This window comes from Diadema setosum, chromosome 17 (genome assembly GCF_964275005.1).
Source record: "Diadema setosum chromosome 17, eeDiaSeto1, whole genome shotgun sequence".
Taxonomy (NCBI): Eukaryota; Metazoa; Echinodermata; class Echinoidea; order Diadematoida; family Diadematidae; genus Diadema; species Diadema setosum.
The window spans coordinates 29,754,771-29,771,208 of NC_092701.1; the positions used below are offsets into that span (position 1 = coordinate 29,754,771).

Genomic DNA, 16,438 nt, shown 5'->3' on the forward strand with positions numbered 1-16,438 from the left:
TAAAATGTGAGTTAAGGATAGAAACAACCACTGTAAAAATCTGAATCCATAAAATTGATGTTAAATATTGTTGAATATACAAAACGTGAACAATAGTTATAATAAAAATGTTTCCAGACTATTCTGTCCACAGTTATTGAGAAAAATACAGATATCTCCTTATAGGCTTATCTTCAAAATTTTACATGATAGGATGTTTTGTGGCCCAACAGACCTACACATATGCATTAAATGTCATATCTTGAAAAATTTTTAAATCACTGTTCCCAAAGGTAAACAGTACCTTTAAGCCATTGCAGGAAATAAGCACAATTTTCCTGTTTATTCATTCATAGGAATCACAGTCGTTCTCAAAGTTGATGTACAAGGACCTCTTCAATCTATTCCTCCAAGCTCTTTCTCTATGAAGACAGGATCTAACAAAACATTTATGGAACTTACACAAGTGTCTTCTGTTCCCACAGTCATCGAGACAAGAAGTGAGTGTAAAATCTGCTCAAAGAGAATAACCCCTTTTTTTTCCCACCAGGACTTGTAACCCCATCTATGCAGTTAATGTTTCAAAAGGTTCTTTCATCTCCCTATTCTACAAATAAGTGCTCTTTTTCAGAGATTGAACCACACTGAACCTTCTTGAGATTGAGTGAGCTAACTGGCATTCATCAAAAAGGCCAAATGTATTGTATATTATCAATGCTAAAAATCACCAACATGCACACAGGACGAAAGATTGCTGTGGTTTCTACAAGTAAACTGGGGATACATGTCGTCTTCATCTTCTTTGGCAGAAAAAGGAAAGAGGAACTAACGAATCAAAAAGCCACCATGTGGAGCCATGCAGGTGATCGCTTGCTTACATATGTCACACTCGTGTGTTTAAGAGAATTTTCACATGCAGAGAGATGTGCAGCAGACTACATCTGTCACATTCCTGAACCCTGTGACCCCAGGTGACCTTTGACCCCTGAAACTCTATCTGCCCTGCACTTTCCAGGGGTGCTCTACATCACTGTCACTGAGTGGAAATATATGGAGCAGACTCCAGGATAAGACTCTGCCACAATGGGTCTAATGAGGCCTGCTGTAGTGCCACACAGATTTCTCTGGCAAACATATTTTTTTATTTTTCATTCAGCTGTAATGTTTCCACTTTCTTTTCTTTTTGTTTGTTTGTTTGAAGGGGGCGTTAATGGTGCACCATTCTCATAAGAATCCCAATCAATTTCTCTTTTACTTCAGAGCTGGTCTGGAATGTGTGTGTGTGTGTGGGGGGGGGGGGGGCAGCGCATTACGTCCAATTCCTCTAAACGACAACAGCATCATTTTCTGATCCTCTGTTTATTGGAAAAGGGGCCCCTCATGTCTGTGCTACCAGCTTACCTACTGAAGCTCACAATATGATGCACTTGGGAACATATCATGCAGACAGCTACATGTATATTGAGAACGTGAACCCCTATATGAAGTGATAACCGACGAGTCGATAAAAATGGAACCTGCTGATCGGAGGACGACTGAGCAAAATCAGATGCATACATAAGAGGGATATCATTTCATGTGTATAGACTACACACTATTCAAACACACAATGATGTATAAAGGGCATCTAAAATGTGGCCTCTTTTGTCATGTGAATAGTGATGCCACTAACACAAAATTCTTAATCTCTTTTATTCTGTTTTGAAAACCCGAACCAAAATTCTAGTTTTGCTTATTTTCTTTTTCCTGATTTGTGCATAGGAATAGACTTTATATGAAAGAAAAGAAACCATAAGACCACAAGATGTTCTTGCTACATATATGCAATAGACAGGGTCTCTTTCTTTCCAAAAAAAAAAACCCAAAAAACTTTCATGACATGTGACATGTCAGGAAATAAAATCACAAATTATTCGATAGATGAAGACAAGCAATGGAAATAGAACTACAATGTACTCAGGTATTTGATGCGTCCATGGAGGCAATGATGAGGTACCCAGACAATGCCACAGGACATTTTGTTTGGATGCTGACAATACCGAAACAGTCATAAACTTCCTCATGAGTCATATAAGTTTTAAAAACAAATTTTGCCCACATTTTGTTTTTAATAGCTCACCTACTGCCTTTTCACTGTCTTTATCTACTAAATGCATTCAATTCTTTGTGAAGACAAAAAACTTTCACATGCATTTTACTTTCATCAATCTTGGCTCCTGGCAAAAAAAACCTCCCCAAACCCCAAAAAGTTTCACACATGCGAAAATGTCTGGTTTTACAGTAAACCGAAATTGATCTCGGGTATTTACCTCAGCCAGCCCCTTTTTGTCAGCAGTCTTGGCATTGTTGTACATCTTCAGGACATTCTTGAAGCCGTCGATGAGGGCCAGCTCCACCTTGTAGTGGTGCCGCAGCTCCTCCACGCGGAATTCGATTGGCGTCAGCTGCAGCTCCACCGCTGACGTCCGCCTGAAACCTGCAAGAAGGAAAAGGAGTACAGAAAAGAGAGAGAGAGAGAGAAACGAGTCAGAATGGCAAAGATTCAGTCGGACGATCTGATTTGCACTCTCATACCCATGATCCACACTGCATCAGAGATCGGCTTTGAAAAATAAAATACAGCTGAAATTAAAAATGGTTTCACTATATTCACCTTTAAACTTTGTGGAATGAATGCATAACAACCTCAGATACAGCATCTGTGCACATTAACAGTTCCCCCTATGTTTTTATGATACAATTTAATATCTTTTTCATAACTGCACAGGATTTATCACAGATTTTACAATAAAGCATGTCTTCCAAAGACCAGGGAAGATGACTCTTTCATTCAAAGTAAAAAAAAAAAAAAAAAATCATTTTCTGATATTTTCACTTTACTTATTAAGCAATGCCATGGTTCCATCATCTAGCAAAAGCTAAGATAAAGGCCATGGATCCCAAAGGTATGTACTTTGCACTCTTGATGTGCACTTTGTGCTGCAAAAAATTTGTGTGCAATTCAAAACTTTTTATTTTCACTTTCATGCAGCATGCAAAACAACCCTTGGTATCCGAAAGTCAAATGGTGGGGGGGGGGGGGGGGGAGAGACCTTGGTTATGATGTCATGTGTGGACAACAATATAAAGAAGATATAAAGGGAATTCCACAAAAATTCATTTTTCACAAAAAATACAAATTCCATCAATTTGATACTGACATATGCTAAGGGTAGTATTTATTTCCCCTGCTTCCTGAAAGCAGTTAGTCAAGTGCTCTTTCTTTATGCAGTGAAAGCATGTTGAATTTTTCTCTATATTTTCTTTATAATTGTTGTCCACACATGATGCCATAAACTCAAGTAGTCTCCTCATCCAGCGGTGCCAACACCAAAATTTAAAAAATTCATAATTTTTACATCAATTGTCTGATTTTGCTCAAATTTTCACTGATGTGTTCTACTAATCAATGTTGCTGCTTTCACTCAATCCACATTTCTCTTTGGGTTTTGATTACCTTTAATGTAGAAATAGGGTAAAAGATATGTATCATAGCAGTACTCATCCATACAATCACAGCAAACAGAAAAGCAATGAAACCCATTAAAATACAAATGCGTTCTCATCAAGCACATAGTTAATCCTCACAATATCAATGAGTGTTTCACTAAGTTCATGTAAAGTTCAGTAAACTGAAGTCAGCTACAAGATACAATGTAGTTCTCCTACATTCTCTTCCAAAGAACAGAAACTGATAACTCTGATGCAGTGTAATATACAATGTAAATTAATCTGGAGACCGCCCACACATTTTAAGCATAATTATTTCGCAGATTGTTTCACATTTTGAAACTAAATCAGCTCTTGAATATAAATCTGCAAGGAGGAAGCAGAAGTGACATTGGTGGTCAAGTGGTGTCCACATTCCTTGGTGTTGATGACTCTCGCTGGAAATACATCATACACGGCCAATAAAGACACTAAACTTCCCTGTTGTAAATGTGCCACTCCCACGTAAATTCTGACAGACAGAACAGCATAAGTTCATACAAATCTGACATAAATGTAAAGTGGGATTGCCTCAGAATTTCAAAGTTTAGCACATTTTCACTATGTTTTGGTTGAAATGAAATAAAAAAAAATTAAATATCATTCATATTTTGTATACAATCATTGCAGAGTTTTAACAAGGTCCATAAACTAAAATAACTCTCTCAGGGGAGGGGTTGCGATTGTTAAATAATTCCACCAAACCATGCATTTTCCATTGTTTTCATTAAAACCAGTTGGAGAGTTGTGAGGCAATTAAAGGTAGCTGTTCAACCTTTGGGAGCAGTGATTTAAAATATATGTATGAGTTATATGTGTACGTCAGTTGTATCACAAAACATGCCACCATATAAATATTTTGCCATAAAGCCTCAAATGTAGTAAAGGAGATATCACTATTTTTCTCAATAAACCATAATTGCAGATGATTTATTCTAGAAACAAGTTCACATTAATTATACTGATTATTACATATTTACATTGGTTTCTTCTAGATCCGTATTAACTCACATTTCAGAACTATTTTGAAACATTAAAGCTGAGTTTTTGTTTCATCTGCAAATAGAAATAATCCCTTTAACTCATCTACTGTAAAAGTGGAAATTTTTGTGGTGCTGAAATTTTCGCGGATTTCGCACAACCCGAAACTAGTGCAAAAATAAAAGCACTGAATATTTTTGCTTGCCATATGTTCCAGTAGTTGATGTCTTTGATTCCACGGAATTAAAAACACGCGAAACTCTTCTTACCCCGCCAAGCGCGAAAAATTAGTCACGTGAAAATATCCACTTTTACAGTATAACCTTTTTTATAATTTTCATATATATATATGAAGTAGTGACTTTGGATATCGCTGTTTTATCCAAGCAAGTGAGTCTATACTCATTCAGTTTAACTTTCTTACTTAATTCAATCAAAGAGCATTTAATCAAAGTGGAGAACGGCGCTATAGAAATTGTATGTATTATTATTATTATTATTATTATTATTATTATTATTATTATTATTATTATTATTACTAATATCCACTGTATGAGAAAAGGGACAATCTGCAATTCCGTTTGTTTCATTCTACTCTACAAAGTATGTGTATGTACGTATCCTTTGCATAGTTTTGTTACACCTAAATAAAATAAAAAAGAAGTTTAACATGTAGGCCCTATCAAATTCAACTGGAAATGGAATTTTACTATCATACAAACGTATATTCAGGTATATAATCCTCCACCCCCCCACCCCCCTCAACCCCTCTAAAAGAAAAACTAAAAGGAAAGAAGGACTTTTTAAGATTGCATTAATAATGGTACTGTAGATGCTTGGAAACCCTGGTTACAAAATTGTCGCAATCACGCTATAACCATGGCCTCCAGGCAGCTCCTACTTCACTGGCAACTCAGAAAGGTCGAGCAATCGATGCCATGGACTGATTTGGCAGCTCTCTTTCTCTCTCACTCTCTCCCCCATCCAGCGGTACACCTCCACTGATCTAACGATCGACGCTGGTGAAATGCCGCACATAAATTGAGCTTGGTACCCCGCTCAGTGTGATGCCACCATCGCAAGCACCCCCAGACTCTTCTTGAAATGTCAGCGGCCAACTCAACAAAACACCCAGCCTAGACATATCGAAGGAGGGGGGGGGGGGGTGTTAGGAGGTGGGAGACACTCACACACACACACACACACAGTATAATACACGTCCAATCCTAATGCTCAGCATGCTGAACATTCCCTTCATAAAGATACTTCAAGCATGCAAAATTCATCTTACCCAACCAAGTGCGAAAGATTACTTGTGCGAAGATGTCAGTAAAATTTTTCAGTAACACTGGAATAACATGTGGCAATCCTAACTGATGGTGTGCATCTGCAGTCTTTAGAAGTAATTTGAGAAGTGTCGAAATGAAACTCTTTTGCCACTAACACACTTAACACCACCCCCCCCCCCCCCCCCCCCCCCACTGCCAAGCTACATACACGTAGATTAGGCTTTGGGGATTAACAGAGAAATAATTAAAAACATACAATGTATACAGCAGACTTTTTGCTCAACTTTTGTCTTCCCTAAAAAGGAGAAGGAAACAAAAATGAACAAATTATAATATGTGAATCATCAACTCGGTAATTACTTTGTCAGCAGACTTAGCTCCAAATTTGATCTACAACTGATTCTTGTAAACTGTAGGCCTATGTATGTGCTTCACTCCTATGGCACAGGCAATCTCTCTACAGTTTGTCTAAACTCAACTTTAGTTTTGGTTTTGTTTGTGTTTTCACTACTGAGTAAAGTGGGCAAAAGGGTCTGTCCTCTGAAGACTGTGTGTGTGTGTGTTTACACTTCACAGTCATTATATAGCATCCCACAGCAGTTGCCAAAACAGCACTGGTGGAAAGGGGGCTAACACTGGAATGCATTGGTGGGACTGAGCAAATCAAATTACCACCATTCTTTCTGCCTGCTGTTTGCTGCTACAGAGGGCTTGTATTCTACAGGGCTCTGAAGATATGCAGTACCAGGTGGACAATTTATAGTCTCCTAAGATAGCCAGCGAAATGAAATAAGCGACACAACTATTTTACGCCGGTCATAACTACCGTGTACTGTTTATTGCAGAAGTTCTCTACCCCCCCCCCCCTAAAAAAAACAACAACAACAAACAAACAACATTTTAAAGAAAGTATATTGCATGGGATGCAAACAAATAAACTTGCTCAAATTTTACATTCTATTAAGCACTGCGTTAAAACTATGTAATTTACAAAAACTGTGCTCAGTTTACACTAGCATGAGATGTCGACGCTTGTATACTCACTGCTGCATGCAACTGCATCAAAGCTCTGAATACAAATTCACAAACAACATGTTTTGGTGGACGTACGTTGTAGACCCTACATCTCACAGTTTGTTGCTCTACAAATAAGAAATCAGATATGATTCACACACTGTGATGTCCTGATTTCTGATGTGTCCCAAAGTCGTCCAAAGTCCATGCTGAGAGTGGCGGCAATAGGTCTGGCACCGGATTATTCAAATACACAATTTTCAACAGCACATACAAATATTTTGACTTTATGTTGACCTATTCAGAGGTCATGTGGGGGTCACATACTGGAGATATCAATTCCTCCTAATGCCCCAGTCACATATAAACACGGATGCGCAAGGATTTACACGGTGATCCGGGGAGATCCGGGGACGTCCGGGGAGATCCGGGATTTCAGTATGACTGTACACACGGTATCAACACGGCAGCTACACGGATAAGGCCGGAAGAGCGCAGCGTCGACACGGACAAACACGGCATCTACACGGATCAACACGGCAGCTACACGGCACACGGCCACACGATATTACTCTGATCATATCGTGAATGGCAAAACCAAGAAACCTGCAAGAGAAGCTGGTATGCTTGATTATGAAGAAATGTAATGTTTTGGGGTTTTAACTGGGGAAAAAGTATCATCTTTTTTTAAAGAAAAATGGATGTAACATCAAGCTCAGATCAAGATAGAGGAACAGTGCAAAAACAAATGTAAAACCTACTGCTGTAATATAATGTACGCATGCAATTTGTGTAATTTTAGCAAACCAGTCTATTCACATTATAAACGATGGAAGGTGGGAAGTGGGGGGGGGGGGGGTCCACAAGAGAGAACACAGAAATCAACACACATGCAACACATAGATTTTACACAGAATTCTAAATTCTGTAGCTGGAGTATCCACCACCTGTTCACAGGAAAGGGAAAGGGGCGTGATGAGGTTACCAAACTCCATTTTATTTTTTTTTTTATTTATTCTATATTCATTCTTTCTTTCTTTCTTTTTTTGGTGGTGGTGGTGGTGGTGGGACAGGCAAAGCATTCAAGATTATGATTTTTGCAGAGTCTCTAGAAGAGAGCTTCCATCTACTGTTCAATTGAGGATTATTCCACTGCCTGCCAAGTTGACAATGAGATGTTATGCCATGAACAGGGTTGGTGGGTAAGTAGGGATTGCCAATTTGCGAAGTTTTTTTTTTTTTTCCCTCCACGAGCTCTAATTAATTTGCTTGAGCCCATCAGGAAAGGACTAATGTAGTGAAAGGCTTGAACAGCAACAACAACAACAAAAACAACAACAAAACCTGTCGAGGACATTTTTCTAATACATTATTTTCCGAACAGGAGAATTTATCAGTGGCATGATGCCATGTGCTCGAAAAAGGTTTGTCGAACTACAATTATTTCCTGACTTGGACGGATCACAACGATCTCACAGGGAGAGAAACAGGAATACATTTATTAGAAATTTTCAATAATCATCATGTGTTTTTTCCATGTTATCCTGTAGTATCATCACCCATACTGCAGAGTCAAATGAAGTATGAATGAACCCCAGTGGGCCAGTGGAAAGGGAAGCGGGCCAGACAAACGTCAAATTATACATGTAGATAGGCTTGCACATAATCGCCCACCAAAGGTAAAAGGAGCCTATTTCTGTGAATGAGGTTTTTCGTAACTTAGAACTCCCTTCTCTTTCAAGGATAGGGAGATAATCTGGTGCAGGATATCACAATGTCATTTGATTACCTGAAACACTGATACATTGTCAGACAAGAATAGCCAGGTTTCAGTATTTGTAAGAGAAAGGACTCCTAAATACATACAAATGTCAGTCCCTACTGTACAGAGAGATACATTCATACATTAAAAGGTACAATCGTGTGGGTGAAGATTAATTTGACAAGGGTGACATTATGTACAGTATTTAGAATCTACAAAATAAATCTCAAGCACTTATTTGTATGTTTTTGTCCCACAAACACTGTACTGCTTAAAGGACAAGTTCACCTTCATAGACATGTGGGCTGAGTGAATGCAGCAATATTAGTAGAACACATCAGTGAAAGTTTGAGGAAAATTGGACAATCCGTTCAAAAGTTATGAATTTTTGAAGTTTCTGTTCAGTCACAGCTGGATGAAAAGACTGCTATAGCTTGTGAGGTCACATGTGAACAACGTTATAAAGAAAGAATAAAGAAAATTCAACATATTTCCATTTTTCTCGCATAGCAAAAGAACACTCGACTTCTCTCTTTCAGAAGGCAGGGGGAATAATATTACCCTTAACATAAGTCAGTTACAAGTCGAAGAAATTTGCACTTTATTCAAAAAGTAATGTTTTGTGAAATTCCTTCTTTATTTTCCTTATATCAACCAGTAGTGACTGCACAGATACTTCAAAAATTCATAACTTTTCAACGGATTGTCCATTTTTCCTCAAACTTTTACTGATGTGTTCTACTAATAGTGCTGCATTTTCTCAATCCTTATGTATTATATGAAGGTGGACTTGTCCTTTAAATGCTTTTAATGTTCAGTGTCAACTCGAATTGGATAGCGACAGTACAACAAAGTCTTCAAATATTGCCAGGCTGTGTCAGAGTAGGAATTCACCAAGTTTTCATGCATTTAACACCTATCTTTAAACAGCTACATTGGCTGCTGGTATGAAAAACAAAAAGGATCAGATTGAAGATCCAGTTTTGTTGTAGAAACATCTACAATGTATTGAAATGGCCTTGCCCTTGTAATTTTGATAGTCTTTTGTCAGGGTGTGTAACTACAAGAAATATCGCAGATCTACTGGCAGTGGCACGCCAATACTGCTGCCTGGAGTCCACTATTCTTTTAAAGGCATAATTTACCATTTGCAGATGAAACAAAAACCCAGCATTAGTGCTTCAAAATAGATCTGAAATGTGAGTTAAGAGATAGAAACAACCAATGTCAAAATTTGAACCAGTATAATCGATCAATGTTTAAATATTGTTAAATATACAAACTGTGAACAATAGTTATTAAATAAAAATGTTTCCAGAGTGAACCATATATAGTTATCATTTATAAAGGAATATAGTGATATCTCCTTAAGGCTTTATTGCAAAAGTTTTATATGGTACGGTAGGATGTTTAGTGATAAAACTGACCTACACACATGTATCAAATGTGTGATATCTTGAACATTTTTAAAATTACTGTTCCCAAAGGTAAACAGGACCTTTAAATTGTGCTATTTAAAACAGCAACTGGTGCACTTGTCTCACATCCATAAAATTATAATATGCCATCCACCGAATGAATTGCAGACTCTCGTTAGTGTTTAAAAGGTTCAAAGGCTAAAGACATATTTGCTCACGCGTCATTCTTAACGTTTCTCTAAGATTTACCCCACACCTAACCTCTTGTATCTCTGAGTAGTTTTTGAAGTGTTGTTAATGTACAAATTGTATTTCCTAAAGTGCTTTGAGTCCTTGAGAGCAGATTTTTTACCCCCATTAACTCTTTCTGTATTAGGGACTCTGGACAGTGTGTACAACACTATGGGGTTTTCTGTGCCAATAGATACTCAACGCACACATAGGGTTAAACAGAACAGCAAAAAAAAAAAAAAAAAAGAAATTTTATGGGAAATGTTAATTAGAAATCAAACCCTGTTAATGGGATTACCCCATTAACCACAGCCCATTATGCTCAAACCATTATATCATCACCATCTCTCTGTAAAATGAAAAGGAATTCATCACTCGGTAATGCTATCACAGCAAGCATAATTCTCATCATCTTTCACATTCCAAACAATGTTTCTGATGTATGAGACCAAAGATACATGGTATGCACTTTGCTGACAAAATGTTAAGCTGTAGACTCTACTGCATACAAGCCAACTATGCTGACTTTAATAAATAAGAAATACATTTGAGTCACCACAGAGAATGAAAAATGTGATAGTTATATGTCACTGATGATGGCAACATGCTAAATTCACTGCTTAATTTCTCTTATTCTTGAACATTTGAGTACGAAACAACAGTCACAAAGTGTGCCACAGAATAAATCATCAGCATGCAAAGAGGCACGAGTTCCAGAACACCTCCTCTGATTTACACATACACAAAGTATTAAAACAGAAACTCAGATGCATATAATAATCAGCACAATAGCATCATTCTTTTCCGATCTGAAGTCTTGCTTTGTGTAGCACAAAGCAGCCCTCTTTTTAAACTCTATAGATATGGAGGTTTCTGTGTGTATATCAAATCAAGTTACTGTCCTCTCCCATGCAACCAAACAGGAAATCGAATGTGGACGTTAACCCAGGTAAGAAGAGAGGAGATCCGCGTTAATGCACTTAGGTAAGGCCCAGCACCCCTGACACAACCCCCCACGGCCCGAGTCAGCCCAAATAGTTCGATCCACATGGAGCAGTCAAGCTCAAGGTATGAAGACGACAAATCCACAGATTATCCCCAGAATGCAGAGAGCAGTGAGTCAGTTTGGCTGGCTGCATTTTCATGTTAGCTCTTCAACAACTTTTCATCGCATAACTCTCTAAAATTGACTAGATTCAGTATGTCCCCCAAAAAAATTATAATCCAATTTCTGCATTGATAACTTTCAAAATAATCTAACAATTTAAATGCTATTTCAGGGAATGAAACTTCAACTTCTTACAGGTCTTTATCTTGCAGATAACCTCTCCAATCTTCCATGAGTTGATAATTTAATATCTTTCCATAATCATTCATTTTTCACACCTTACCAATGCTTGCAAACTCACAAAAATTGTTCCCTTTTTGATGTTATGAATTATTCATTTTGTTAGATGAAAATGAAAAGCAAGCAGTCACTCAGATTTCAAAAGAGACATTTTTGTGCAAGAACACAATGAACAACTGTGTATTTGTATGTTGTGAACACAATGGACAAAACTTTGAGGGAAGGGATTCCTGTATGCTCTACAAAGATCAACATTTCTCTGTACGAAGCGAATCGGATTGGTTTTTCTGTAAAGACGTAGGTAACAAATTATAGTTTCATACCTTGACACTGCATTTTGATTGACTCACAATCAAAGCTACTGTTGCAGAAAGTCTGATTGTATCATGTAAATTCTATTGGGACATATGATGACATAAATGGTATCCCGGGGTACCAACTAAAAATCAGCCATTTTGTTGAATTATTTATTTTTTAAAAAGGTTGTACCCTGGGTGCCAAAAAGAGGAAATTATTTTGGTGCTGGAGTTAGTGCGCGCTAGCCACTGCACTGCACTGCACTGAAGCACACGCTAGTGGTATCGCAGCTTCCATGCACGCATAGTATAACATGCAGTGGCATGGGAATGACTATGTACACGCACACACAGTGCATGCATTTTTCTCTGGCTGTCCTCGAGTGGACGTGAGGTGGCGCTACACAACGCGGTTATCCGGGGTACTGCGGTACCCCGGGGTAACGCGTGATGCATCATATGGGGATGTCATTCAAGTTTAAAGGCAATAGTTCTTTCAGTTCCTTTTTTCTAATTTCTTACCCTTTGATAGAATGATAACCTGATGAAGCTTGGGACAGATGACGGTTATAAGGAGCAGAAACTTAACGAGAAACTACTTGGAGAGTATTAAATGACACCAACAATGGAGGAACAAAACAAAAACAAAAACAAAAACGACAACATCAGTTGAACCTGACTGTGAGCATGAAAGGGTAATCGGATAGGTAGGCCTATACAGGATGCAAAGGATTTGATTGCCAGAGAAGAATTTGACACTGCATGGTGCTGTCAAGTTAGAGTCACCACTTTTGCTGTAAAACATATTCCAATAGTCCCATGCAATGCACTCCTGTACAATGAAGCAAATAAAACTGGGGTATGGTGACCTTTGCTTGACCAGTAGGAGGCAATAAAGAATGGGCATAAACTTTAACATCCATCAAAAGAAGGTCACAAAACATGACAAAACTTATGCTAATTGACAGTATACTCTTTATGCTTCAACACAATTATCATTATTTTGATTGGTGCATTGCGCCAGTGCTTGAATACAATTTTGCAGAATAAATACTCAGAACAGCCATGTCAAAAGAGCAACAAAATAGATAAATCCCATCAAAATTATTGCACACTTTAGACAGAAATCCATATTTTTCTCTCTCTCTTTCTTTTTCTTCTTTGCATCACCTGTTTCCCTTTATTCTCTTTGGCTAGTCTTTGGCAATCTGCTGATTTAATCTCCAACAAATAGGCCCAGAAAGTATGCATCTTGGTGTTTACAAAAAAAATGGTGCGTGTGTTGGGTCTTATGTGTGGGTGTGTGTGTGTGTGGTGTGTGTATGTATGTTTAAAACATCCATTGCTCACAATTTTTTATCACATTTGACAGCAATTAGCCCATTTCTCCAAGGGCACAACTAATAAAAAAAAAAGAGGGGGGGGGGGTCTATATCTGTATTTCTCGTTAACACGTACCACAGACTATTGCGCATACAATGGCATTCTCAGCCTTCCCCCATCATTTGCCTTCTACTTCGCTGAGAATGGCCCAATGATTGGTGTTAGTCTCTCCACCAAATTCTCGCGCTACCGGGCAGCTAGCGGCATCGTTGACGGCAGGGCAGGAGGCGAACGAGCGAGCGATGAGCAATGTCTAGATGGTAATGAGGGCAAATTTGATGCTACCGCAACAGCTTAAGACGCAATTAGGCGACAATGGCGAGCTGCCGTAGCAAATTCACGGGGAAGCGAGTGCCAATGTCATTTGGGACTGGACAACAGACAATACAGTATGATCGCACATACTAAACCACATACACACAATGGTAGACACAAGAAGATATTCATAATGTGAGTCTCAGGTTCACTGAACATCTTCAGGCCTTATTCTACTCCCTTGGTTAAATTGACTTTGATGAAGATAGCAACACCAAACAAAGCAGAGTGAAAGATTCATTCACAAAAGGGAGCATTTTTTTTTTGGAGGTTTCATATTTTCAGGAAACAGAGATTATGAACTGCAATACTAGTGTAGTCACACATTAAAATCATATGATATGATGTCGTGGTCTCACAACTCTGCCATTGGTTAGTCCATGATAATAGGAACAAATCAAAACAAAAATGTTAAAGCTTTGCAAGATATAGTTTCCTTTTAAAGAAACATGCCATCACTGCTAAATCATATTATCTATGTACAGCTGAAACAAAGTCTACTGCTACGAATGCAATTTCTTCTTCCATGACTGAATTTCATTTCTGAAAAGGAATTTCAGGTAAGATGTGTGCAGATAAAAAACAATTAATCATGCAAACATGATTGAAATAAAAATGAATTGCTTACAGCAACTTGTACTGCCATGAAGAATTTTGGCAGTCATTAATTTGTTCTTTAACAGAATAACGTGAATAACATGATGAGTGAGGACTCAATGGCTGGTAAAACAAGAGAAGACTCCATGGGTATTGAACTCTTCCATGAACTTGTAGATGCTATCAATGATTTCTGCTATTAAAGCCTGGAAGAAAAACAAGAATATCTCAGGAAGTCTCAGTTCTCCGTGCGGATGCATGTCTCGTTCTCAGAATTCTAGCTGGAATCTCACCACAAACTGCAGCGGTCAGAGACTCAACCAAACTTCCTGAAGCACCATTTCACAAAACTGAACTTGGGAAGAGAAGAAAAGCAAGCTCTTCCAAACCTTATCCTAGAGCTGTCCCATGGGGCAAGCTAACTTGAAAATACTGATAGTCTCCACAAACATTGTGGATGCCATGGTAACAGGCCACCTCCATAATAATTTTTGTGGATACATGGCTGGGAGCTAGCTTTTGGGCATGAAATATATTACCAGTATTATGTGTAAGAATACTTGTTGGACATGAATAAATGAACAAGTTTCACAGACAACAAATTAAAGAATGTTTAAGCGTGTCTTCATCAGGCCAAAGTTCAAACTAATAGGCTTTTTTTGCGGTTTAGGAAAAACGCCCGATATTATGAATGTGCGTCTTCATCAGCCCAAAGACAGCTCACTTGGGAAATTAGACCGAAGTTGACATGTGCATACTTTGCATCATTAATTGGCTTGACTTGCTCAGCCACATAGAACTCTGTGGGCTCAGTACATGGTTCAAATGATGGGATTGAGAAACTTTAGCGAGTGGTATGATGATGATTGTGAAGTGGTAGCAACACCTACTCACTAATTAATTAAGGTCGGATACACTATAGGAAATGAAGACAACAAGCCACTCTGAGCGTACATTGTAGATTGGATGGTTTATTAGAGGCTCTGCACCAAGTTGTGGGAGCCAGTCACTGATGTGACGACGGTGAAATTGTGATACACTCTGCATTTTTACACAAAGAGCAGTCGGTATTTATACATATACAGGAGGTGACTCACCTCTCTGGTATCAGACAGTGAAACAAGCAAGTGGTCAGTGTTGTCAAGCGGTTACCTTGGAATTGTTTTGAAGAGAACCAGAGGGGAGGATAAATGACCCACGGAGAGAGGAGGAGAGAGAGTGGGAAAGACAGAGAGATCAGAGCGGAGAGAAGGAGATTGAGGAGGAGAGAGAAGCAGAGAAAGTTGAGCTGCTACAGTAGCTCCCCCCTAGTGAGCTTCTCGAAAGGTGGAAGAGAGAGATGGGAACGATAGAAAATGTAAAAGTATGCAGCGAGGCTAGAGCACACATGGAAATTATAAATTGTACTGAATGGTTTGGAAAACGTACATGCACACATTCGTTATGTTGAATTTCGTGAACCGTTGTAAGGCATAAAACGCGCTATGTAATCGTATACAAGACAATGCCAAAGTGAACGTGGTTCGAGAAATGCGAACGGAACAAATGTTAATTATGCTGAACGTTTCAAAGCAATGAACTTGTCAAACTGTATGCGTCGTGTACAGTTAAAATGCATGTAAGGCAATAAACGTATGAACGATAGGAATTGGCACACAATAATTCTGTCAATTTACATGTTTTCGTTTCAAGATGACGATACAAAAATAATCACTGGCAAGTGACGCGTGTCGTTGTAGGCAGTGTTTATAAACCGTGTTATCGCATATCGAAAGGCAACATATAATTTTAGAGAATTAAAGCATGATCATAGTACAATAATTGAAATGTGCAAGGTGATGCTTACTAAGTGTCTTGACAGACATGATATAGTAAACATGATACAAACGGTGAAATGACTGTCCAACACGAATGTCCTGAATATGACTGAGTCTTTTTATCGCTTGCGATTATAACGTGCTCGGGTAAAGTCCGGCCATCGCGGTTGACGAAGACTAACTGTAGTCAGTAGGACGCGGTGTGGACGACGAGAGTCGGGATGAACGGATGGTCGATGTCGATGTCAGATTGTCAGCTATCAACGGTCGCTCGACAGGACAGTGAGTCGCCTGGAGATGTCGTGTTGATAGTTGGCAAGCGCGAGATGGCCAGCGGCAGCAGCGGGTCATGCCGGTAGAAGCCGATGCGCGATGTGTTCGAGGTCGAGCCAAAGTTAGGCGGAGGGCGATCGAGAGTTCGTGATGGGCGATGAGGCAACGGCTGGCGATGTCGAGTCGTATTGTGGCGTTGCGAGAGTT

The 16,438-nt window shown here is 38.8% G+C and overlaps 1 protein-coding gene across 1 annotated transcript in view; it reads right to left on the reverse strand.

The window, feature by feature from the left end:
* LOC140240976 (serine/threonine-protein kinase N2-like) overlaps positions 1 to 16,438 on the reverse strand; it is an 83,202-nt gene that overhangs the window by 24,999 nt on the left and 41,765 nt on the right. Inside the window, exon 4 of the mRNA XM_072320750.1 lies at positions 2,289 to 2,455. Within this exon, the coding sequence (XP_072176851.1) occupies positions 2,289 to 2,455 (167 nt within the window). The remainder of the gene's footprint in view (positions 1 to 2,288; positions 2,456 to 16,438) is intronic.